The sequence below is a fragment of the Aristolochia californica genome, unplaced genomic scaffold (genome assembly GCF_029961685.1).
Source record: "Aristolochia californica isolate CCGP_79_NKW_82.1479 unplaced genomic scaffold, dmAriCali1.0.hap1 SCAF_4, whole genome shotgun sequence".
Classification (NCBI taxonomy): Eukaryota; Viridiplantae; Streptophyta; class Magnoliopsida; order Piperales; family Aristolochiaceae; genus Aristolochia; species Aristolochia californica.
Window position 1 is genome coordinate 7554149 of NW_027182103.1, and position 26972 is coordinate 7581120.

Genomic DNA, 26972 nt, shown 5'->3' on the forward strand with positions numbered 1-26972 from the left:
TCACATGTTTTAAGTGAGGGAAAAAGGGGCACATAAAATGGGATAGTCTAGAGAAAAAGAAAGGGAATGCATACATCAAAGTCTACGAATGTAGTAGAAAAAGAAGACTTAGAGAGTGGTGACGGGGATATGCTTTTTGTCTCATCTAGTACATATCATCTCAGAGATTCTTGGATTCTAGATTCGACATTCTCGTATCACATGACGCCAAATAAAGATTGGTTTCACACCAACAGGTTAGTAAACTCTGGTTCTATTCTGATGGGTAATGCTTCATACAAAAGTTGTTGGAATAGGGAGTATACAAATTAAAATGTTTGATGGTGTGGTTAGAACGTTGTGTGCTGTTAGACACATACCTATTTAAGAAAGAATCTGATTTCATTGGGCACTTTAGATTGTAATGGATGTAGTTACAAATCTGCAAGTGGAATAATAAAAGTTAGTAAAGGTGTCTTAATAGTTATGAAGGGGCAAAAAATAGCTGGTAATATCTATACAGTACAAGGTACCACAATTTTAGGTGGAGTTGCAGTTGTAGAGTCTGAGTCATACTGTATAGTCTTGTGGCATATGTTGTTAGGTCATATGGGAGTGTGTGGGATGATGAAGCTTCATAAGAGAAATCTATTGAAGGGTGTCAAAACATGCAAGCTTGATTTTTGCAAGTTTTGTATCCTTGGGAAACAGAATAAGGTGCAGTTCAAGGCAGCCACACACAAGACGAAAGAGATTCTTGACTATGTTCACTCAGATGTTTGAGGACCAATAAAAGTAGCATCCTAAGGAGGACACGTGTATTTCGTGACCTTTATTGATGACTACTCATAAAAAGTTTGGGTGTACTTCATGCAAACAAGTCAAAAACATTTTTCAAGTTTAAGTTGTGGAAAGCTGAAGTAGAAAACCAAACAAGGAGGAAGATTAAATGCCTTTGGTCAGATAATGGTACTGAGTACACAGACTCAAAGTTCAAGGAGTTGTGTGAGCAGCATGGAATTAAGAGACACTTCACAGTATGCAAGACACCACAACAGAACGGTGTGGCAGAAAGGATGAACAGAACTATAGCTGAAAAAGCTCGATGTCTCAGGTTGAATACAGGGCTTGCAAAGAAGTTCTGGGTAGAAGCAGTGAATATGGCATGTTTCTTAATTAATAGACCACCTAGAGCAACACTAGATGAGAAAATATCAGAGGAGGTGTGGACAGGCAATGAGGTAGACTACTCTCGCTTGATAGTGTTAGGTTGTCCAGCCTATGTACATATTTCTAGTGAGGAGAGGTCGAAACTTGATGTAAAGTCTAGACAATGTATCTTTCTAGGATATCAAAAAGGGGTGAAAGGTTTCAAGCTTTGGGATCTAAAGTCAAACAAGACGGTGGTCAGTAGAGATGTGGTTTTTGATAAAAAATCCATGTTGCGGCGTACTTAGGAAGAAGCGAAACAGGTGCCAAAAAATTGTAGCACCAATAAGCATGTGGAGCTAGAGAAAAGGATGCTCAACATGCAGAAAGTTCTAGCTCAGGTGATCACCAGCATCACCGTATAGCAATAGATAGACCCAAATGCACTATCAAGCCACCTACCTGGTATGGTTTTGAAGATTTGGTTTCTTATGCGCTTATTACTAGTAGCGGAGATCCTACTACTTTTCAGGAAGCAATACAAAGCCAAGAGAAAAGTAGATGGATGGGTGCTATGGTGCAGGAGATGGAGTCTCTGCATAAAAATCAGACATGGGAGTTGGTGGAGCTTTCCAAGGGGAAGAGAGCGATAGGGTGCAAGTGGGTGTATAAAAAGAAAGAAGCAGTATCAAAAAAAGAGGGGGAAATTTCAAGGCTCGTCTAGTAGCAAAGGGTTACTCACAGAGGACAGGGGTTGACTATGATGAGGTCTTCTCCCCTGTTATTAGACACACCTCCATTAGGGCAGTGTTGGCGTTAGTAGCACATTCGGGCATGCAGTTGGAGCAGATGGATATAAAGACAGTTTTCCTTCATAGTGAGTTGGAGGAACAGATTTACATGGTACAACCAGAAGGGTATAGTCACCCTGGACAGGAACATTTTGTCTGTAATTTGAAGAAATCACTTTATGGGTTGAAGCAGTCTTCGAGGCAGTGGTACAAATGATTTGTTTCTTACATGATCCAGATTGGCAACAAAAGATGTATTTATGTAAAAAGCCTTGATGATTCTTCTATTTTTCTGCTACTTTATGTGGATGATATGTTGATTGTTGCAAAGAGTATGAGTGAGGTCAACAAGTTGAAGACTTTGTTGAACAGAGAATTTGACATGAAGGATTTGGGTGCGGCCAAGAAGATTCTTGGGATGGAGATTCGCAGGTACAGAGCTTCTAGGAGATTATGGCTATCTCAGCATAGCTATGTTGAGAAGGTGTTGGACAGGTTCAGCATGGGTAATGCAAAATCAGTAAGTATACCTTTGGTGAATCATTTTAGATTGTCTACCGCTTAGTGCCCAAAGACAGAAGATGAACTTCATGACATGTCAAAGGTCCCTTATGCTAGTACAGTAGGGTGTTTGATGTATGATATGGTTTGTACAAGACCAGATATGGCACAAGCTATCAGTGTGGTTAGCAAGTTTCTTTCAAATTCGGGTTGATAGCATTGGGATGCAGTCAAGTGGATTTTAAGATACTTGAGGGGTAGTACAAACTATGACATCATGTTCAACAGACATCAGAATGTTCCTTCAGTTGCGGGATATGTGGATGCAGACTATGCAAGGGACTTCGATGATAGGGGATCAACCACAGGTTATATATTTACACTTGTGGGATGACCTATTTGTTGGAAATCCATGGTACAGTCTATAGTTGCACTATCTACTACTGAGTCTGAGTATATGGCAGTAGCTGAGGCTTCTAAGGAGGCTTTGTGGCTTACGGGGTTGGTCAAGGAGTTGGGTGTCCAACAAGGTGGAGTTCAGTTGTATTGTGACAGTCAGAGTGTCATTTATTTGGCAAATAACCATGTGTATCATACGAGGACTAAACACATAGATGTGAGGTTTCACAAGATCAGGGAATTGGTTTCATCAGGTGAACTACTGCTTGAAAAATTTCACACGTCTAAGAATGCAGCAGACATGTTGACAAAGCATGTTACTACAGATAAGTTGAAGCATTGCTTGGACTTGCTACATGAGAGACGGCCCCAACCTATTATTCCAGGTGAAGTCCTAAGTTATACTTTCTTTTTCTTAAGGGGTGAATATTCGCCAAGGTGGAGATTGTTGAGCATATGGCTCATATATAAGGTTGGGGGGTATTATTGTATAGAGGAATTTGTATCATTCCTACACAAATACCTCTAGGGTTTAATATATCCCTGATTATAGTTCGAGAAAATTAAACCATGTAGCTCTGATGGACGTAGGCATAGCCGAACCACTGTAAATATTGTCTTCTCCGTTGTTCCTTGGATTTTCTTTCGTTAATCACGTCATTAAGGGGTTTTACCTTTGACAGTTCTATCATGTTGATCTGGGTTGTAGGCAATATTACATGTTGCCTTACTATCACAGGATAATTTCATAGGACTTGTCTACTCAATGTGTAGTTCTTGTATCAGATTCTTGATCCATAATAATTCACATATAGCCTTGGCCATTCCCCTGCATTCGGCTTTAGCTGATGATCTACTCACCACCTTTTTTTCTTACTTATCCAAGTGACCAAATTTCCACCTACAAATGTAAAGTATCCAGATGTAGATCTTCGATACTCTATTGACCCAGCCCGCATCAGTATAACCTTCAATTTTCAAGTCGCCTCCCTTTTTAAATAAAATTTCTTTCCCTGGAGAGGATTTCAAGAAGCGCAAGATACGGTTGATGGTATTCATATGTTCTTCACTTAGAGAGTACATAAATTGACTAACCACACTTAGTTCATAAACTAAATCTGGTCTAGTATGTGTAAGATACATTAACCTCCCAACTAGTCGCTGATAACGTTCCTTGTTACTAGGGACTTGATCTGAATGTGTTCTCACTTTCAGATTTTCTTCCATGGGAGTACTGACTAGACTACATGTTGTCATACCAATTTCCTTCAACAAATCAAAAGCATCTTTTCGTTGAGATAGAAAATTTTCTTCCTTCAATCTTGACACTTCAATACCAAGAAAGTATTTTAAGTAGCCAACATCTTTCATTTCAAACTCTCTGGCAAGATGACTTTGCAATGCTTTCTTTTCTTCTAGATCATTCCCAGTTACTATCATATCATCAACATACACAATAAAAGATGTGATTGTTTTATTTTTAGATTTAAGGAAGAGAGTATGAGTTGCTTTGCTAGTATCTGATAGACTTTATAAATCGGTGAACCTTCTAAACCACGCCCTTGGGGACCGCTTCAAACCATATAGGGACTTCCTCAGTTTACATACTCGTTTGCATCCTTTGGTTTGCATAATACATCCAGGAGATGATTCTATATATACTTCTTCTTGGAGAACTCCATGCAAAAATTCATTTTTAACATCAAACTAATATAAGGGCTAGTCAAGATTCATAGCCAGAGATAGTAGAATTCAAACAGTATTTATCTTGGCAACCAATGCAAATGTCTCCATGTAATCAATCCCGTAGGTTTGAGAATGTTCTTTGGCAACAAGCCTTACTTTGAAATTTTCAATGGTGCCATCGGCTTTATATTTAATGGTAAATACCCACCTAAATTTGACTGGTGTCTTTCCTACAGGTAAGTCAACCACTTCCCATGTTGAATTCTTTCAGAGGGACCTCATTTCTTCATTCATAGCTTATTTCAACTTAGGATCTTTCAAGGCTTCCTACACACTAATAGGAATAGATATAATATATAATTGATTCACAAATACTTCACTTTCCTTTGACAATCTATGGTAAGACAAAAAATTATGCATGGGATACTGAGATTTAGAAGTGAGAAGAGGTTCATAATTAACTCTAGGTTTTCCTCTTGTGGTTCGATGAGATAACATTCTTAGTTGAGTTTCATAACTTACCTGAGGCTTAGACATGGACTCGGACTCATAAAGCAATAGATCCACTGGTACATTATGAAGGGGGGAAGTAGTCTATTGAGATTCTGGTTGCACCACTTCCATCTGGTCTTGACTGTTTCCATCCTGTGAATCATGTTCATTTGTATCATTTTGATGTTCACTACTATAATCTGGTCTAGTTTGTAGTATCCAAGGTATTTGAATGATGATTAAGGGTCTATAATTCAATCATATTCTCCCCCTGAATTGAAGACTCGGGAGTAGAATAATACATGTTATCTTCGTTAAATACTACATCACGAGTGACACACAATTTGCGAGAGGGAGGATGATCACAGAGATAGCCTTTCTAATGTTGAGCATAACCAACAAATACACAGTTGAGAGCACGGGGTTCCAATTTATTTCTCCATAGCTTATGAACATGAACAAAGGTTACACACCCAAAAACTCTAGGTGGCATATTCGGCATAGTAGGTGAACTTACAGCTTCATGAAGAACACTCAAGGGGGTCTGAAATTGTAACGTACTCGAGGGTATTTGGTTGATAGACAAGTTGCAGTTGGGATGGCTTCACCCTAGTAACTAGCCGACATATGAACTTGAAGCACGAACAACCTTAAGAAGGTTCTTTCGTTCTACTACCCCATTTTTCTAAGGGGTGTACGGATAGGTAGTTTGATGAGTAATACCATGATCATCTAGATATTCTTTCAAACCTTGAGTAAAAAATTCTCCACCATTGTCACTATGGAGAGTTTGTATTGTAGAATGGTACTGAGTGGCTATCATTCTGTGAAATTGTTTGAACAATTAACTAACTTCATTTTTTTATTTTATTAAGCAAATCCAAGTCATACGGGTGTGATAATCAATAAAAGAAACAAACCACTGTTTGTCACTAAGAGAGGCTATATTTGTTGGACCCCCCATACATCAAAGTGGATAATCATAAAGGGTGTTGGACTCCTATCTATTCTTATTTGAAATAGAACACAATGGCTTTTAGCCAATTCACATACATCACACTTAAATTCTGAAACAAATAATCGAGTAAAGAGTTTTGGAAACAATTTCTTTAAATAACCAAAGAATGAGTGACCCAACCGTTTATGCCATAACCAAATTTCATAATCTATAGATTTATTCACAGAGAATGCTTGAGCAAACTGATGAGAACTCCTTGGCACCAAATCAAGGTAATAGAGCTTCCCCTTCTAGTACTATAACCAATTGTCTTCCGAGTTCAAATGTCCTTAAAAACACAAAGGTTAGGCTAAAAAATCACAATACAATGCAGAGCGAGATTTATTTGAGCCGTAGATAATAAATTATAATTGAGGGTTGGAACAACTAATACAGAATCAAGACTCAGATTTTCAGTAAGAGTGATGGAACCTTCTACAATAACATATGTTGTGAAGATGGTTTCATAAATTGAATATGATGATTATCAAAGGTCATATGATCAGTAGCACCAGAATCAATTATCCATTCACTATTTCTATTAGGAGCGAAAGTATTAAGAGCCTTACCAGATGTAGCAATTAAAATTGATGCATCCTCAGTCGTGTTGGAGGTGGAAGGTTTTGCTACTGCAACTGAAGCATGATTATTTGGTTTAGAGTTTCGTTTGTGAGGTGCTTTGTAGGATCTCACCATTCTGGATACCCAATAAGTTCATAGCATCATGACTTTGTATGCCCAGTCTCACCACAGTGAGTACAAATACACTCTGATTTTGCTGTTCCAATCTCATAGTTGCGATTCTGAGATCCTGATGCCTGATTTTGATCACTAATAGGACCAATTGGTCGAGTTGCATTAGGCTTAGCTCGACGTGTCACCATTGCAAATGACGCAACATGATCAACTTCACTATTTAAAGTGGTCTTGCGAACATATTCACGATGTACGTAAGCATAGGCTTCCTCAATATCTAATATCGGGTCCTTTCTAAGTATCTTGCCTCAGATTTGTTCGAATTCTGCATCCAATCCATTTAATAAAATGTGTACACGCAATCTTTTAACTGATTTTCTATAGGCGATAACATCATCAGGATCTTTCATTATAATCATGTCACGATGATCAAGTTCTTAGAAAATTTTCACAAGATCACCATAATACATTGATAGAGGGTGACCAGTTTGTTCGGTAGAGAAAGCTCTCTCATTCAATGAAAAAAGTTGTGATTCATCTAACCCATCATAGAAAGCTTTGGCCAGAGCATTCCATATTTCATGTGCGATGAGTAGTCAACTATAGCGTTTCATAATATCCGATGACATAGAGGTTATCAACCACCCCTTGACCTTTTGATTTTCAGCATACCACTTCACATAAGAAGAATCAATTTCTTATGGGAGTGGTGTTTTCCCATAATATATTCAACCTTCTCAGTCCAACAATTTGCATCTCCATGATTTGGGACCATACATCACAGTTCACTTCCGTAAGAATGACATTGGTTGTAAAACCAGAGTTTTTGGATTGAACATGAATAATCGGTGTTGATTCCTTTGACATGATGCAAGAAGATCGGCGGTGATCAAAATAAAATAAACACCCAAAAAAACTGGTCTAGTTCGCTTCCTGTCGCTGGGTTGACCCAATTTGGGTCTCTGATTCTAGTCCGGTCTACTTCCTGCCACTAGGTTGACCTAGTTTGGGTCTCTGATTCTAGTCCGATCCGCTTCCTATCACTGGGTTGACCCGATTTGGGCCTTTGATTGTGGTCTGGTCGAGTCCAGGTTGCTTGGCAGAATAATAAAAAAAAGGTACCTAAGTTAAGCAAAAAATAAGTTAAGCGATTTATTTTTCATACCTTCGTCTTCTTCATCGAGACGCTGGTGTGGTTCCTTCTTCATCGGGCTGGTGCAGTTTTTTGGAAGGCCAAGCGGTGGCTCGGCTGCAGTCCTCGACGACGATCAGAAGTTCCACTAGAATAGGGTGACGGTGGTGTTGTTCCCGGTGACAACAGAGAAGACTCAGAAATTTTACGGTAGCTTCTTCTTCTCCGTCTGGTTGGTGCGGTTTGATGGAAGGCTAAGCGGTGGCTCGGCTATAGTCATCGGCGACATTCAGGAGTTCCACTGGAGTAGGGTGACGATGGCAACGAAGGAGATGAATATGGGAGCACTGCTAAACAGTGTTGTTCACGACTGTGGGAAGGAGAAGGAGAAGGGTTCTCCTACTCCGATACCAAGTCAAAAATAAGGTTTGAATTTGTATTGTATCGTTATTCACATCGTTTGGCTTAAATAGTATTTTATAGATTGAAATAATCTACACATGGTAAGTTCGATCATGATTATAGGGATTACAAGAATACAGGGATTACAAGATATTCTGAAGGAAAGATTCAAAACACCTAGGTTTGGGCCAGCTTTCTGATAAAATGATGTCTAATTTCTGTGTTTTTCATCAAGAGTTGTGGATTGGGTTCTTACTTAGGATTATGGTGCTCTTGTAGTCACAAACGACTAGAATTTCTTTGTGCTATAAATCGTAATCGTCTAGTTGTTGTTTCATACAAAGAAGTTGAGCACAACAACTTCCACATGCTATGTATTCAGCTTCGGTAGTGGATAGTGCATTGAGTATTATTTCTCGGAAAACCAAGAGACAAGTATGTTTCCAAGTAATTAGCAACTACCACTTGTACTCTTTCTGTCAATTTTGTAACCAGCAAAATCGGCATCTAAGTGACCGACTAGATCAAACCTATCTGACTTCACGATCTTAATATATTTTCCTATTGTTTCTCTACTTCTGCTTTATAGACCTTAAAAGCATCCAGTGCTTCACTTTTATCATAAAGCAAATAAAGATACATATATCTTGTATAGTCATCAATAAAAGTAATAAAATATGTCTGACCATTAAAACATGCATCATAAGGACCTGAAATATCAGTGTGTATAATTTCAAAAATATTAGAAGTCCTCTTGGCACTTTTCTTGTACTTGTTAGTTTGTTTTCCCTTAGTGTAATCCACATAAGTACCAAAATCAGTAAAGTCAAGAGCCTCAAGGACACCATCATTTACTAATATTTTAATTCTATCATTGGAGATATGACTAAATCTCTTGTATCACAACATGGAGGATTTCTCATTTATAACACCACGCTTAATGCCAACATTTGAACCATGCACAATTGTAAGACTACAATTAAGGGTAGAAGATAAAAGGAATTTAAGCACCTCATCATCCAAAGGTCATTTCCAACAAGAATATTGTCTTTATACAAATGAAGGGAATTTCCAAGGAAATTGAAACTTAAACCAAAAGGTGAAAGTCTGGAAAACGAGATAAGGTTCTAGATAAGGATGGAACGTAAAAGGTCCTTTCAAGGTCTAAAATAAAACCAGAATTGAGGACAAGTATGTAAGTTTCAACCGCCTTCACATGTGAGCCCATATTGTTTCTTGAATAGATGGAAGATTTACTTGTCATCGGTTTTCATTGGTTTAAGAAGTTTTACATGGTGTTGGCAACATAGATTGTAATACCAGAATCAATCCACCAAGTGTTATGATAAACATTAACCATATTAGATTCAAAACACCTAGGATGTGTTCATTAAGCTCAAGCTTTTCAGTCGAAGTGAATCAAGGTGGATTGCTAATGCCTAACTCTCCTCGAAGCTTAGAGAAATAGTCAAATCCTAATGGCTTGCTAAAAATATCCGGTAATTGATTTTCAATGGGGACAAATTCAATTCTTATAACCTTGGTTTGGGCCAGCTCTCTGATAAAATGATGTCTAATTTCTGTGTTTTTTTATCATGAGTTGTGGATCGGGTTCTTACTTAGGATTATAGCGCTCATGTGGTCACAATGGACTAGAATTTCTTTTTGCTATAAACCATAATCATCTAGTTGTTGTTTCATGCAAAGAAGTTGAGCACAACAACTTCCACATGCTATGTATTCAGCTTCGGTAGTGGATAGTGCAATTGAGTATTGTTTCTTGGAAAACCAAGAGATAAGTATGTTTCCAAGTAATTGGAAACTACCTCTTGTACTTTTTTTGTCAATTTTATAACCAGCAAAATCGGCATGTAAGTGACCAACTAGATCAATGGCTAAAGAGTTTGAGTACCAAATACCTAAGTTGGGTGTCCCAAGTAGATAATGAAAATTTCTTTTTATTGCCACTAAGTGAGATTCTCTAGGATCTGATTGATATCTAGCACATAGGCATACTGAGAACATTATATCTGATCTACGGGCTGAAAGGTAAAGTAGGTATCCAATCATGCTTCTGTACATTTTTTTATCTATGGCCCTACCGAAGTTGTCCGAGTCCAGGTCAAGGATGAACTCATGGGTGTGCTAATTTACTTAAGATTTTCTATGTTGAATCTCTTAATCAATCCTTTAGTGTATTTGGATTGATTTATGAATGTGCCCTTTTTAGTTTGAGTTACTTAAAATCCAAGGAAGAATGTGAGTTCACCCATTAAACTCATTTCAAACTCATTCTTCATTACAAGAGCAAATTCTTCACAATGAGAAGAATTTGTAGATCCAAATATGATATAATCCATATAAATTTGAACGATACTCAAAGTTTTGATCATGGTTCTTAGTAAATAGATTTTTATCTACGCCTCCCCTATTATATCAATTCTTTTCTAAGAATTCACTTAGTCATGATCTCTAAAGGCTTCCTTCAAACCATACAAAATTTTATGCAATTTGCATATATGGTTTGGGAAGTTCAATGTATCTTTGAGTTGTAAAACATTAATGAATCTAACATCATACTCAAAGGATGAGATTGGTTGAGACTCAATGGAGAGTCTCCCCACTCTTAGCACATTAATATGATTTAAAATTTTTAACTTGGTCTAATTAATATGATTTATCATTAACTCATATATCTACGTGCTTTGTGAAGATCAATTTCATTTATAGTTGAGGCCTTCACATCTCTAGAAAGGGTGAATATCAGAATCTAAAATAGCATAATTAGGCAAATTTGAATTGTGATAAGAAAATTCAAAATACTGGTTAAGATATTGTAGCCAACTAAATGAGATTTGTTTATGTCTAGGTTTCTACACAAGCATAAGAATCATACATATGAATCTGTTACAGTCCCTGGTCATAGATCGAGTAACACGGCGTGGAACTTGAGACTCCAGCACTCAGAATTTAAACTCACTTCACTTCAAGGGTCTGTATAGGAGTCTTTCTCTTTGACCAGTGCTCGGCCAGGAGGAAAGCTCCTCTTTTGATGGTCTTACCGAGTTGTTGTTATAGGTATGATACCCCAAAGCAACGCTGGGCTTGCTAGAGCAAGCTGCCCTCTTTTCTTGCTCACGGCAAAGAGGGTTGGCCCTCTTTGTTGCTGCTCTAGCTAAGAGTACAATCCTACTTTCTGAATTAACTTGAAGCATGAGTTTGGAATAGATTGTTACCTCTTCTTTGCTGCTATGATCAGCTCCCACGTTGCACCAGGATTGCTCAAGATATGAGGATGAAGATCCTCACTTTTCTGCTCGGTAAGGGAGGATTTGAGGCTTCTCTTGTTGCTGCTGTCGAGAAGGAGGACAGACCTCCTCTTTGGACTCGGAAAAGGGGCAGGAAGCTCCTTTTCTTAGTAGGGATGATGGTGGATGAATTTGGGTGAAGATGGATGGCAATGGAGGGTGAAGGATAGGTTGGATTTTTGGAGTAAACCCTAAACTCGAGATCAAGAGGTGATCTCAACCTGTTTACACTAGGCTATTCTAAAATCTCAAAGCTTACCTATTTCATTCATTCCTTTTCCTTAAATAGATCACGTCATGGAGTTTTAGGGTTACAATAATTCCCCATAATGCCCCTACATATAAAAGTAATTAGAAATAATTTCTACTTACAATAATATAAGAAATAAATCCTACTCAAAGTAATATAAGAAATAAATCCTATTGAGTGAGTTGTTGTTGCCTCCTTCGTTGTGTGACTCGGTGTGCTATTGAGTCCACAACATCTGCCTCCCCATGGAGAAAGAGCTTGTCCTCAAGCTCAAAAGCTGGGTAGACTAGTTTGAAAATGTCCACACGTTCCCATGTTGCCGCGTCGGGGTTAGTGTCCGTCCACAGAACGAGAATCTCCCAATGGTCATTGGTCAGTCGAGCCTGTAACATCGCAGCTGAGTTAAGAATAACTTCGCCATTATCAACCGGTGGTAGGAATGGAGTGGCTGTAGGCTGCGCCCCGGAATGTGGCTTCAATAGAGAGACATGAAACACATCATGAATTTTGGCTGTGTCCGATAATTTGAGCTGATAGGCGACTGGTCCCACGCATCGAAGAATGGGAAACAGCCCGAAAAATCTGGGAGAGAGCTTATGTCGTGGAGGTCCCACAAGAGACTATTGACGGTAGGGCTGGAGCCGTAGCCACACATACTCCCCAACCACAAAAGAGACCTCATGGTGGCCTTTGTCGTAGACATCCTTCATCCGAGCTTGGGCGCATCGTAGCCGTTCTATGATATTTTGTACTAGCAGATCCCGGTCCATGAGTGCCTGATCAATTGCATCCACGCGGGTGGACCTGGGTTGTACGAGAGAAAGCGAGGTAGATCCCGACCATATATAACCTGGAAAGGAGTGGATTGCAAGGCAGAGTGGAACGAAGTGTTGTAACAGTATTCGGCCCAAGGAAGCCATTGAACCCATTACCGTGGATGATCACCCACCAAGCACCGTAGATACATCTCGATGGTGCGGTTCACCACATCTGTCTGCCCGTCTATCTGTGGATGAGAGGCGGAGGAGAACTTCAATTTAGTCCCGCTCAAGCGAAAAAGTTCCCGCCAAAAAGTGCACATGAAAACTGCATCTCTGTCACTCACGATGGATTCTGGAATGCCATGTAAGCGGACTATCTGCTTCAGGAAAGTCTGAGCAACCTGTGTTGCTGTATAAGAATGAGCCAGCAGTATAAAATGTCCGTACTTGGAGAATCTATCAACCACCACGAAAAGTACGGATTTGCCAGAGGACAGGGGTAGACCTTCCAAAAAATCCATCAAAATGTAAGCCCAAACCTGCGTAGGAACGGCCAGAGGCTGGAGAAGACCGGTTGGACTCAAGTGCTTGACTTTGTTCCGCTGGCAAACCTAACAGTCGCCCACAGAAGTCGCAATAGTGGGTTTCATGGCTTGCCAATAAAAACCAACTCAAATTTTGTGCAAGGTCTTCTGTATCCCCTCGTGTGTACTGTCATGGTAGGCTGAGAGAATAGCTGGAATCAACTCGAACGTAGGTGGAAGGAAAATCCACTGCTTGTAATAAATAAGTGAATCCTGGATGGACCACTTCGAATTCATTGTCCCTTCCGAAATCTTCTGATGCAGTTCCTGCAGTGCAGGGTCAGTGGCATGTGCGTCTCTCACCAAGTCCAGAATGAGAAATCTCGGTTGGCTGATTGAATAGACCGACTGTTGATCCTCAAAACACCGTGACAAGGCGTATGTCGCCTTATTTAATCTCCCTGCACGATATTCCACCGAGAAGTCAAACCCCAACAACTTACTGATCCAGTGTTGTTGTGGCGACGTCGTCAAACGCTGTAGTGAATTTAAGGTTGTAGTGATCCGTGTGTATGAGAAAAGCTCGACCCCAAAGATAAGGCCTCCAATGTTGGACCGCCTTAGCCAACCCAATCAATTCACGCTCATAGGCTGCCAGCTTGTGATGACGGACTACCAATTGTCTGCTAAAATATGAAATAGGATGGCCCAGCTGCTGTAAAATGGCCCCAATACCCACGCCCGAAGCGTCGCACTCTACCACGAATAATTCGTCAAATTTGGGAAGTTGTAATACTGACGTGGATGTGAGGGCAGCTTTGAGTGCCACAAACGACTTGGTGGCCTCCTCATTCCAAATAAAGGAATTTTTCTTGAGTAGACTGGTCAATGGTGTTGCCACTGGCCCATAATTCTGAATAAATTTGCGGTAGTAGCCCGCAAGACCCAAAAAAAACCGTAATACAGAACACGACTGTGGCTACGGCCACTCGTGAATAGCTCGGATCTTCTCGGGATTCACCATAACCCCCTCATGTGAGATAATGTGTCCCAGATACCCCACATGTGAAGCCGCAAAAGAACACTTGAAATGTTTCAAATAGAGCTGATGTGCTTGTAACAAGTCGAAAACAATCCTCAAGTATGCCAAGTGCTCCTCAACCGACTTGCTATATATCAAAATATCATCGAAAAATACAAGAACAAATTTTCAAAGATAGGGGCTAAATACCTCGTTCATCAAAGTTTGAAAAGTGGAGGGTGCATTGGATAACTCGAACGGCATGATGACGAACTCAAAGTGGCCATGTTGTGTGCAGAATGCGGTCTTCTCGATATCAGAGGGGTGCATCCCGACCTGATGGTATCCCGAATGGAGGTCGAGTTTAGTGAATAACCACGACCCATGTAACTCATCCAGGAGCTCATCCATTACCGGAATCGAAAACTTGTCTTTTACTGTCTGCACGTTCAACTCCTGATAATCCACGTAGAACCTTCATGTCCCATCATGTTTCTTCACAAGTAAGACGGGTGAAGAGAATGGGGTGCGACTGGGATGAATAAGACCCTGTTTCAACATCTCCTGGCACTGACGCTCTATCTCGCCCTTCTAAAGGGGTGGGTAACGGTACGGTCGCACGACCACCACCTCAGATCCTGGTTTTAGACAGATCTTGTGGTCACAGTGCCTCAGGGAGGCAAACCCGAAGGCTCCTGGAAGAGGTTAGAGAAGTCCTCAACCAGACCTTCACTAGTACTATCAGGTTGTTCCTGTGTCTGCAAAGTGTGCATGATGTGGGCCCTGTCCACCTGACAGCCCTGTAAGAGCACCCGACTCCCGGCCAAATCAAAGCTCATGGTTAAAGCCGAAAATCCCACAGAATGGGCCACAACGTTTGTAACCATTTAATGACTAATACCATATCAAATCCCGCCAGTGGAATAACAAAAAATTCAGCATTAAACGAAGTAGAGCCAATGGAAAAAGTTACCGCCTTACTAATCCCATAGCTAGGGACCTTCTCACCATTGGCCATTGAGACGGTGGTTGTCGGATGAGTATGTATCTAGAGCTGGATATGATGTGTGGCTGTCAAACTTAGAAAATTGTGTGTACTCCCCGAGTCGACTAGTCCCACTAGTTCTTGGTCGATGACATGAACTCGGACTTGCATTGTATTAGGCGATTTTTGGCCAGTAATAGCATGCAAGGATATCTCCGGTGGTTCCTCCTCGATAATATCCTTTGGCTCCTCTGGATCCACTGAATCCTCCACCTCGAGCCAAAACAATTGTTTACATTGGTGTCCTACCCGATACTGCTCATCGCAGTTATAACATAAATTTTTGGACCGCCTGTCTACCATCTCCGCACTCGTCAATTTTTTTATAAAGCTCGGTAGGGAATTTACCAGGGCCGGGATTGGCTACCTGAGTCGTAGTCGGAGTGTGTCTGGATGGTACTGCTGGAGATGCTCTTTGAGATGAAGTATAGCGGGGCCCTTGCCACGTGGAGGAAGTGTTCCTCTCACCCGACCAACCCAGCTTACGTTGTAGCAATTGTTGTCGTTGTTCCATTGCTCGGGCCATATTCATTGCATGAGCTAAATCAGTAGGCATAAGGAGTTCTACCTCTAGTTGTAAATACTCATTGAGACCCGCTGTGAATAGGGAGACCTGTTGGTCAACCAATACCCTCTCACCAGCATGAGCCAACATTTCCTGGAACAGTTTTTTATATTGTTCCACCGAACCAGTTTGTCTCAATAGGACTAACTCTCCCAGGGGGTTGCTGTTGGCGGGAGGGCCAAATCTAACTGTGCATAGATTTTTAAGTTCTCCCCAAATCATTCCTGGTCTCTCTTTCTCTACTTGAGTAACCATAACATGGCTTCATCTGTCATATGGAAAGAGGCTAGTTGCACCTTATCCCATTCAGTAGTCCCTTGGTTCAAAAAAAAAAAATTTCACATCTATACAACCAAATTAAGGGATCAATTGAACCATTAAGAAGGAAAATCTAACTCGGTGTACCTTGGAATTGTGCCTCCATGTTGGGGTCCTTGGACAGTAGTGCGCCCAAGCCACTGCACCCCTCTTCTGTGATATGGTTGAGCAACCTCTCCCACCTCTGGACTCTGATGTCTCTCTGCCCTCAACTTCGTTAGCATGCTGATGACTCCACTCATCTCTTCTTCCAAACTACAAACCTTCCCCAACACTGGTTGTGCTATTTCAAGGCTATCTTCTATCTTTTGTATCCTGATTTGAATTTCTTCATTTCTGATATTATCCCCCATGTTACCCTGCTCTGATACCAAGTTGTTACGGTCCTGGGTCATAGATCAAGTAACACGGCGTGGAACTTGGGACTCCAGCACTCAGAATTTAAACTCACTTCTCGTCAAGGGTCTATATAGGAGTCTTTCTCTTTGACCAGTGCTCGGCCAGGAGGAAAGCTCCTCTTTTGATGGTCTTACCGAGTTGCTGTGATAGGTATGATATCCCACAGCAACGCTGGGCTTGCTAGAGCAAGCTACCCTCTTTTCTTGCTCACGGCAAAGAAGGTTTGGCCCTCTTTGTTGCTGCTCTAGCTAAGAGTGCAATCCTACTTTCTGAATTAACTTGAAGCACGAGTTTGGGATAAATTATTACCTCTTCTTTGCTGCTATGATCAGCTCCCACATTGCACCAGGATTGCTCAAGATATGAGGATGAAGATCCTCACTTTTCTGCTCGGTAAGGGAGGATTTGAGGCCTCTCTTGCTATTGTTGTTGCCGTGAAGGAGGATGAACCTCCTCTTTGGACTCGGAAAAGGGGCAGGAAGCTCCTTTTCTTAGTAGGGATGATGGTGGATGAATTTGGGTGAAGATGGATGGCAATGGAGGGTGAAGGATAGGTTGGATTTTTGGAGTAAACCCTAAAGTCGAGATCAAGAGGTGATCTCAACCTGTTTACACTAGGTTATTCTAAAATCTCAAAGTTTACCTATTTCATTCATTCATTTTCCTTAAATAGATCACGTCATGGAGTTTTAGGGTTAGAGTTACAATAATTCCCCATAATGTCCCTACATATAAAAGTAATTAGAAATAACTCCTACTTAAAACAGTATAAAAAATAACTCCTACTTAAAACAATATAAGAAATAAATCATACTCAAAGTAATATAAGAAATAAATCCTATTGAGTGAGTTGTTGTTGCATCCTTCATTGTGTGACTCGGTGTGCTATTGAGTCCAGAACAGAATCATGCATAGAATGAAGTCTTCAAGTGAAAAGTGATTCATATCCATGAGACGAAATTCTCAAAACCTTGATAGAGATCCAAAGAACTCAAGTACATTTATTCCATACTGAGGTATGCATGTACTCAAATATTGTTTCTTAAAGACAAAAGAGAGACCTTTATCATCTAAGTTTCGGTATCCGGCAAATAGAATTAACCCCAGGACATTCTCAACTGCTTAGAAAATTCCTCTAATCTATTATTAACAGTATTAAATTTTGCTATATCTATAAATTAAAAGTTGTCTCCCAAGTTCCAAGTTGGCCAGGATTTTTAGGAGTCAAGTAGTGTAAACTTTGAAATTGCTTCTTTAGATGCCCCATAGACTTTTCAAAGAATTAATATCCTAATTTCAGCAACAAAATGTAAAACTTCTTCTTTAGAAATGCCCAGTGATGGGAAGCTTACTTGAACTATGGACATGTTTCTTTTTATAATTGGATCCTCTTTGCTATCTTTTCAGAAATTTTGTTCTTGATATGACTTGTGGACTAGAAGCATAGAAAGTGAAAGCTAAGCTATTTCCTCTTGAAGGAATGGAGGAGAATGTGGCAGATCCCCCTCCGCCCTCCCTCACAATTTTTCTTTTTGAAAAATTGGATCAGATCCGGGGTCCTTATTGGTCCGTTTTTATAACAGTTGGTCGGTCATTTTGGTTTCAGCTTAGTATTTATTTATTTATTCTTATAATGATGAATTAAACGGTAAAACCTAAAAAGTATGAATCCAGATGCACGTAAATGTCGTCGGTAAGCTGTGTCGAAACTGCTATTTAACCAACTCGGCCCCTGTTCCCATCTTTCTCGCGCTCCTCTCGCTTTCCATCTCTCCTCGTCATCGGCATGCGGAGATTTGGAATAACGAGCCCTTGTGCCTTGTAGAACCGGCGAAGTGGCTCGTCATTTCATCGCTCCAGCCCTAGCCTTGTTTCTTTCCTTTTTATTTTCATTTTTTCCATTCTTTCTTACAATGGCTTACAGAACCGATGACGATTACGATTACCTTTTCAAAGTTGTCTTGATAGGTGATTCCGGCGTCGGAAAGTCCAATCTCCTCTCCAGATTCACCCGAAATGAATTCAATCTTGAATCGAAATCCACCATCGGTGTCGAATTCGCCACACGGAGCATCCACGTTGACGATAAGGTCGTTAAAGCGCAGATTTGGGATACGGCTGGCCAAGAAAGGTTCTACTCTTCTCGTTTTTTTGCAGCTAGATTCCCTATTTTAATTTCGTTTACTTTGTTATCATTTTCGAGATGCAAATATCGGAAGCGCTTGTTTTACACCTTTTACTCAAATGAATGATCTTATATCTCGGATCCGAAATGTGGCAATGGGCTTTTTTTTCTATTTAAAGGGAAATGCTTGCTCTTTCGTGATCCTGTCTGCTATTATTCCTCATCTGCTTGTGTTCGAATAACTAAACTTTCTCCAAGATGATGCGGTTACTTGTGTGGAGTACTGGTAACCCTTGTCTCTTCTTTCTCCCTTACACCTTATTTCATACCCCTGCCAGCTTTGATCAGATCTGGTGATGTATTTGTGCCGAGACTCTATACTCACGAAAAGGAGGGTTGGTATAGACATCTTATTTATGAAAGAGTAATTTCCGTGTTTCTAGATGTAAACATTAGGGCTAGCATGAAGACCTGAGATCCTCTTCGATCAGATTAGCTTCCTCTGTATCTGAATTATATTTCGGGTGATCACTTAATATTTCTGGTTTTGGTAGACGATGAAGTATAGATATCTTGATAAGCAGGATTGCCTGAAGACTTTAAAGTCATTTACTTGGTCTTGGTCGCACCATAGAGTTCCCACTTCCTGAGCAGTGACTTTCACAGCTCTTTAAGATCTGTAGAGGAATAACTTTTCTCTAGTTTGATCACATTGTCTATTCCAAGTATTTTTAGGAGATGGAAAATAAGTGGGCTTTAGTGAACTTAAGACCTGGCTTTGATGGTGATGCCAGCAGGTTTTAAGTTATGTCATTATCTTATTTTCCATTAAGATGCTTTTGTTGAGTATTATATCTTGAAATTATTATCTCTGGTGCATTATGGTGCTAGACTGCTAGTTCATTTTGAACTTACACAGGATATGGTGTCTGATATCTTCTTTCTTTTATGCTATTTGATTTGGTTTTTCCAAGTATGATCTTGGCCGGGTTTTTTTCTGCTTAATTTTAAACCTCTACATGCTTCTCCACACCAGATGTGTTTTACGTACTCATGTCTTATAACTTCTATACATGAATTATGTAAACTGCAAACTGTTGGCATGTATGCCAGGGATGTGTATCTACAATATTTCTGTAATTTTTGGTTTTACCTGTACATGTTGATCTAGTGGGATGTTAGGGCAACTAAGGGTAATAATGAAAACCGTGAACACAGGTCTTGAGCTTTTATTCCTCAATTACTTGAGCTTCTTACAGTTGGCTTCTACATAATCTCATAAGTCATAACTGCTATATTTCTGTATTACCTGAGTTTCTCTGTGCGCTTGAGCATAGTGGAAACTTAGCGGACTGAGGGTACTAAAAATAAGCATGAATGCATGTTAAATCAGAGAACCTTTTAGGTGCATGGACGATCTCCAACACAATGCAGTCTAGTTTGTCAAGATGTTTTGCTGTTGTCATAATTTTGTTATTTGTTTGCTCAATCTTGGTGTAGTGGTCGATATGCCATATAATCTTACTCAGGAAACAAATCTCTGGTAAATGCTCTTATAATCTTTCTATATCATGATGATTTAGACCCCAATGCTTTGAAATGCTTAAAATTTGGATTAGATGTAAACATATTTTACTAGGTAATAGTTTGAATTACCATGGCATGGAGACTCCATTTTTTAGCTGGTTGAGGTGTCATGCATTTGTTCATTGCTTGCAACTTATCTTTTTAGAAGAATGTTTAGTTGTGGATTTTTTTACTTCAACACTTATTTTATCTTCAATTTTGTCTCTGCATGTGGTTTTTAAATCAATTCCTGTTTCTGTGATCTAATAATTAGACGTTTAGATGAGAGTCTCCATCAAAACAAGCTTAGAATAGGATGATAGTACTGAAGAATTTTGTAGTAGTTTTCTTGATATTCATTGTTCATATGCTTGTGCGGAGATTGAAGCTTCATATTTAAAAAAAATTGAAGGCATTCCAAGTGAAAAAATAAAATAAAATTGATGGCATTGATGATAACTATGATGTTAGGTGCTATTGGAACAGGAAAACTTACAATATTTCACATATAAAATTGAAACCAAAGAGAAGCTTGAAAGAAAATGTAATAGATTTGGGATATTAGTAGATGATTTTTTTAAAAGTTTGGCCAAAATTACTTGACCCTTTAGTTTTGTACAACATCGTTCTTTTTTTTTTTTTTTTTTAATTGTCAGATCACAATCTACCCATCACCCAGCTTGGTGGCTGTTGAACCAAAACCCAAATGCCTCTTGGGGTTTTTTGTTGATAACAATGGCACAGTTCCATACTAATTATTTCAGATAGTTAAGTTGGTTCAGGAAATATTCAGATTCAAATCTCTGTTGCAAGGATGAAATTCTTGTATAAACCCTGCATATTTAACCTGTGGATTAAGTTGACCTGGTTGCGTAATTCAGGTGGTGTTTGTAGTATAACTATACAAAGGACTATGAATAGGTCAAGCAAGTGATTTTACATGGCACTGTTTCTGTTTCTTTTCTTTTTTCTTTTTTTCTTTTGTTGAAGCAAACATATCAGGCCAACTGCCGGAGGCTGTGGATTGCCTCGAATGTGCATCTGTATATGCTTATTCCTTTGTGGGTCCTCATGCATCAATTATGGTTTGCTAAATTTTTACAGCACATACGGCATTTTGCTGTCAAATGTTTAAATGCAGGCACTTGAATTTCATGACAAATTTGGCAATTGCATGTTGTGCCATTGCCAGCACATTTTGACTTTGGTGATTTTTATAACGGTGACTAGTATTCTGGGTGTGAGAAAACTTTCTTGCTTCACCTGTTACCTTTTGTCAATTCTGTTTGGGGTAGGATTTTTATGGAAATGGCTCATTATGTGTTTACCACAACCATTTTTTATCATTTTTCTTTATGTCACGTTCATCCAGTTTTATATGTATAGAACTGGCATCTACTTTATGTTGATTTTTTGGTCAGTTTATGGTATTCTTACTACTGGTTCAGAGTTTTCTTCAGGTGTAGCTCTTATTTTCCGAAGCATATCTTGCTTACATGGAGAATATCTGATAGTTGGCATTATAATAAAAATGAAAATAATCTGTTTTTTTTTTTCTTTCCGTTTGTTTGTGAAGATACCGTGCAATTACAAGTGCATACTATCGAGGAGCAGTGGGTGCATTGCTAGTATACGATGTCACACGCCATGTCACATTTGAGAATGTAGAGAGATGGTTGAAGGAACTCAGAGACCACACAGACTCCAATATTGTGATCATGCTAGTTGGAAATAAAGCTGATCTGCGCCATCTGAGAGCAGTTTCTACTGAAGATGCAAAAGCTTTTGCTGAGAGAGAGAACAACTTCTTCATGGAGACTTCTGCGTTGGAGTCAATGAATGTGGAAAATGCCTTCACTGAAGTTCTTAGTCAGATCTACCGTGTAGTCAGCAGAAAAGCTCTGGATATTGGAGAGGATCCGGCAGCCTTGCCTAAAGGACAGACCATCAACGTGGGGACAAAAGATGATGTCTCGGCGATTAAGAAAGTTGGTTGCTGCTCTGCTTAGAAAATGAGGGAAAGAAAGGAAAAGACCTATCTCTGGCCTAGCTTTGATTTCTTCCTGACATTTAGTCGCAGGATTTTAAACTCATATGTCATACCGAAGGATTAGGTCTAGAACGTGCTAGAAATTCATCATTCACTTTGTATTTGATTAAAGACATGCTCTGTTTTTACCCTATGTTTATTTTTATTTTTTCCTTTTAGTAAGTGTATTACTATATCGCCCCTCGTATACTTGGTTGCCTTGATTAAAGATGGTACTCAGAACGCTGTCCGCCGATGCCTATGGAGCAGGTTTTTCATTTTCCGTGAGTTCTTATTCTTCAAGGCAAATCCTGGTGCCCACTCGACCACAAATCCTGCCGGCGTGGCGACGGATAATGCTGTCTAGACTCCCATCGTTGCTATGGAGCAGGTTTTTCATTTTCCAAGAGTTCTTATTCTTCAAGGCAAATCCTGGTGCCCACTCGACTACAAATCCTGCCGGCGTGGCGACGGATAATGCTGTCTAGATTCCCATCCTTGGTTCTGTGGAGCCTGAGACCGACGGATAATGCTGTCTAGACTCCCATCCTTGGTTCTGTGGAGCCTGAGACCGGCGCTGGAGTGCAACCAAGGTCAAGAGCGCTGGCGTTGTGCTCTTGGGTTGTCCCACAACGTGGCATCGAGCTGAGCCGAGCCCGAATTTGCCTATGTTCAAGTCGAGCTTAATTTAAATATTTCGAGCCGAGTCTCGTCTCGAGCCTAAAATTGTTATCGAGCTCGAACCCCAAAATTTTAACCAAGCTCGAGCCGAACTCGAGTTTCAACATACATTTTAAAAAATTTTAAAAATATATATCAAATAAATTATATATATAATTATACATACATTTTACATAAAATTGGGCATAACTTCTTCATAAAATTATGCATAACCTATATATATAATACATGTATAAGATTGAGGCATAAGCTCTTCTTGAAATTGAATATAATCTATGTATATAATACCTATATAAAATTCGGCATTACCTCTACTTAAAATTGGGCATAAACACTCCATAAACACTCCATAAATATTCCATAAACACTCCATAAAATTATCTATACATTCCATAAACACTCTATAAAATAGTCTAAACACTTCATACACTGCATAATATTATAAATAAACTTCATACAATAATCAAACACAACAAAATTAAATGAAATATCACAATCAATTTACAATCATCCAAATAAAAACTATAAATCCATTATAAAATTATAAACTATAGTTGTTTCTCTTAATGCTAGAAAATAATATATGTCACTGCATGAGCAAAATCTCCACCTATGATAAAAACAAAAAAATAAAATTAGTTATTGTCAAATAAAAAAAATACTCTTCCACTACTAGTTACTTAATGTCATTAAAAATATTAAAATTACCATAATGAGAGAAACATGAAAAATCATGTAGCTGGTAGCATTATCTCTACACTCTTCTTCTCAGGCTGTAATCATAAAACAAAATTTTAATAAATAAAACTAAAAAATATCATAATAAAGAATTGATCAAAGAAATTCACCTTTTGATTTTTCTTACACCGTGAAGAACCCGAACCCAATCACTGCCACAAATTAAAGCTTGAACTGTACTTGGTGCCAAGGAAGAACGATATGAGTCTATTACTCTACCACCAGCACTAAATGTAGACTCTGAAGCTACTGTGGATATGGGAATTACAAGGATGTCTGCTGCCATCTTAGATAATACCCGAAATTTCATATGATTCACTTTCCACCATTCTAAAACATCAAAATCATATTGTGAAGTTTCCTCACAACTATATACACCTTCTTCAAGATAAATTTCTAATTGTGACCTTGGTGAATTAACTACATCCTTTTGTTTCATATAACTCATTAACTTTGACCAACCTGAACTTGATGAAGGCCTACGACTTGTGGAAACACCCATAGAGCTAGTACTTGAAACATTCTCTTCATTTCTAATATCCACATTATATAAGGATATATATCCATCGTAGATTTCATATAAGGTGCGTTGAACTAAATTTATGTTCATTGTAGCTTCCTCCTTAGAATATTTCACCGGAAAACACATTTCAATCAACTTTAATTTGACCCTTGGATCCAAAAGTGAAGCAACAACCATCAATAAATTGCATTCACCCCAATACTTCTCAAATTTCTCTTTCATTCTACTAACTATTGTCCTAATGAAAACATTTTCATTTGTAGAATGAAAATCCAGAACTTCTTTTACCCTATATACCTCACTAAGGTACAAATTAGAAGTAGGGTAGTCACTCCCAGAATTATATTAGTAACTGCATTAAAAACTTCTAAAATCTCACACACCATGTCAACCTTTTCCCATTCATCAAAACTTGGCAAACAATCATATGTTGGTTCTCTAACTTCAAATCTAGAGAATGCATCTTTGAATTTTAATGCAGAAGACAACATGTCATAAGTGGAGTTCCAACGAGTTGGACAATCAATAACCAACCTCTTTTCACCAAGTTCTAATTGTTGTACAATTTCAGAAAAAGTACGAAATCTAGCCTCAGACAGATTTATGAATTTGACACTTTCACGCACATTATCAATGATATCCTTAATCTGATCAAGACCATCTTGGACTAATAAGTTTAAAATATGAGCACAACAACGCACATGAAAAAACTTTCCACCACACACCAAGTTTTTTTTCCTTGAAAAATCTTGTTTCAAAACTCTGATACAAACATCATTATATGCAGCATTATCAACTGAAATACTAAAAACTTTATTTTCGATCTCCCACTCTTTCAAACACTTGTAAATAGCATCTGCTATATCAACGCCACGAAGAGGAGGAGGAACATGCACAAAACTCAAGACTCATTTTTGTAGCTTCCAATTACTGTCAATAAAATGCCAAGTAATAACCATGCATTCAATTTTTTGATTTTGAGACTTTCAAAGATCCGTGGTAAGACTAATCTTGTTAATCTCTTTTAACAAAATTTTCAATTTCTTTTTCTCTGCCTCATACACCTCCATACACTCCTACTTAATGGTCTTACGGGATATTTTCTCATAATTCATATTTGCCATTTTCATTACAAAATCAAATCCCTCCTCTTCTACTATCATGAATGGATGCTCATGCATAAGAATCCAATGAGAAATGAGTACTCACATTTTAGTTTGATCATATTTTCCTCCAAAATCCATAAAACGAAGTCCAGATGGACTCTGATCAACATTAGACCCCGCTCCCACTGGTTGAAAGTTTAAGGTTTTTTGTTTTCTCATTGCCACTTTTCTACTAGTGCAACGTTTCAAATGTCGACTCATATGTGTGGTCACTCCACTACTAATAACACTCAAATTGATTTTACAATGAACACACTGAGCCTTTTTTGTACCATTAAGTGATACTTCTTTGAATTCCAACCACACATGAGACTTTTTTTGTCTTTTTGAAGTATGAGTAGAATCACCTTCATCCTCATTTATGGTAATTTCATCTGGGCCCACTTCTATGACAGTGGGTAGTGACTCTGGTGGAGTTGAGTCACTATTTATAGCCACACTAGAACTAGTGTTAGTTATTGATGTCAATTGAGGAGGTGTTGACATTCTTACATCTACAAAAAAACAAAATTACAAATTAAAAACATAAAGAAAAGAAAGTTATCCGAACAACAAAGATCCTACACATAATTTAAGATTTAAGATAATTGTTTATTCTTAGAGGAAGGTACATGACATTGTGACAATCGGGAACGACCCTTGTCTTTCAATGCAGCGGGGTCTCTTTGAGCCAGTAGCCCTGCACCCAATAGTTTCCAGTCCAATATATCGATCCTTTTTTTTATATATAAATTTAAAAACTTCTAAAAGAAGGAAATAAGCATGCCAACATTCTCTTCTAATATTCTGATGAAATTCAACCTCAATACCAAGAAATTAATGATAAAAATGAAAAAAAAAATCAACACTTACAAAACCCGAAAGTGTGTTCGTCGTTCAGGGATATCTCTAAAAGCCTTTCCAAGAATGAAGGAGCACTGCTGAAATGAAGTGAGAGTTAGAAATTTTGTAGGGTTAGGTCGGCGACGAAAAAAAAAATAGAACATTAAATAAAAATCTTACCTCCCGTCGGACCGTCGCTTTCGTCTCGTTAGCGAGGAAGAATTTCGGATAAAGAAATCGAAGAGGAAGGATAAAAATTGATTGTAAAAAAGAGAGATAATTTACATCCATCTATATCAATGAAATATGAACATTTGACAAGGTTTAGGCATCATATATCATCCAATGAGTAAATTTAAGACATCAAAGGTTCACACACAATATCTCAATTTCCAAAAGATAGCAAAGGAACTATCATATCACTTTTGCTAATACATCAAGCCATATAACATTTTAGAACAGCAGCAGATATAAGTTCAATGAGAATTAAGAAAGAATGACAAAAACTAACATTTTTTTTCTTTTTTATAATAAAGAGAAGTTGGATGCAATTAAGAAAGCTCCTGATTCCATTAACTATAATAGAGTATTATTGAACAGAATATGTTATCAACACTCAAAATCATGAAATAAAATTCCATTGCTAAAATATATCAAGTAACAATTTGAATACCATTGCTGTTTATTGCTGAAATGTATGATAAACGTACATAATTTTATAAGAGGTCAGACACCTAAAAATAAGAAGGCAAAAAAGAAACAAGATCCCACAACATAAAAATATTTGAAAGTCTAGAATAATAACTTCATTTATGAAGAACAGTGGAATTTGAGCAAAAAAATCATTGATAACCAACTATTTTCCAAACATTATAGCACTTAAGCTTAGTAAGTCATTCTGAGATAT

General features: G+C 38.6%; 1 protein-coding gene across 1 annotated transcript; it reads left to right on the forward strand.

Moving 5' to 3' along the window:
* The first annotated feature begins 18153 nt into the window (after nt 1–18153).
* On the forward strand, nt 18154–22343 carry LOC137961938 (ras-related protein RABA1f). Its single transcript, XM_068808593.1, has 2 exons — nt 18154–18546; nt 21683–22343. Exons 1-2 carry the CDS (start codon nt 18329–18331, stop codon nt 22113–22115), a joined length of 651 nt encoding a protein of 216 aa, XP_068664694.1. The 5' UTR covers nt 18154–18328; the 3' UTR covers nt 22116–22343.
* The last annotated feature ends 4629 nt before the right edge of the window (nt 22344–26972 follow it).

What these genes read in the sequence shown, in the direction of transcription:
- LOC137961938 (XM_068808593.1), top strand. Translation starts at nt 18,329, where the DNA reads ATGGCTTACAGAACCGATGACGATTACGATTACCTTTTCAAAGTTGTC. An exon ending in GATACGGCTGGCCAAGAAAG is followed by an intron (nt 18,547 to 21,682) that starts GTTCTACTCTTC and finishes TTGTTTGTGAAG; the next exon opens with ATACCGTGCAATTACAAGTG.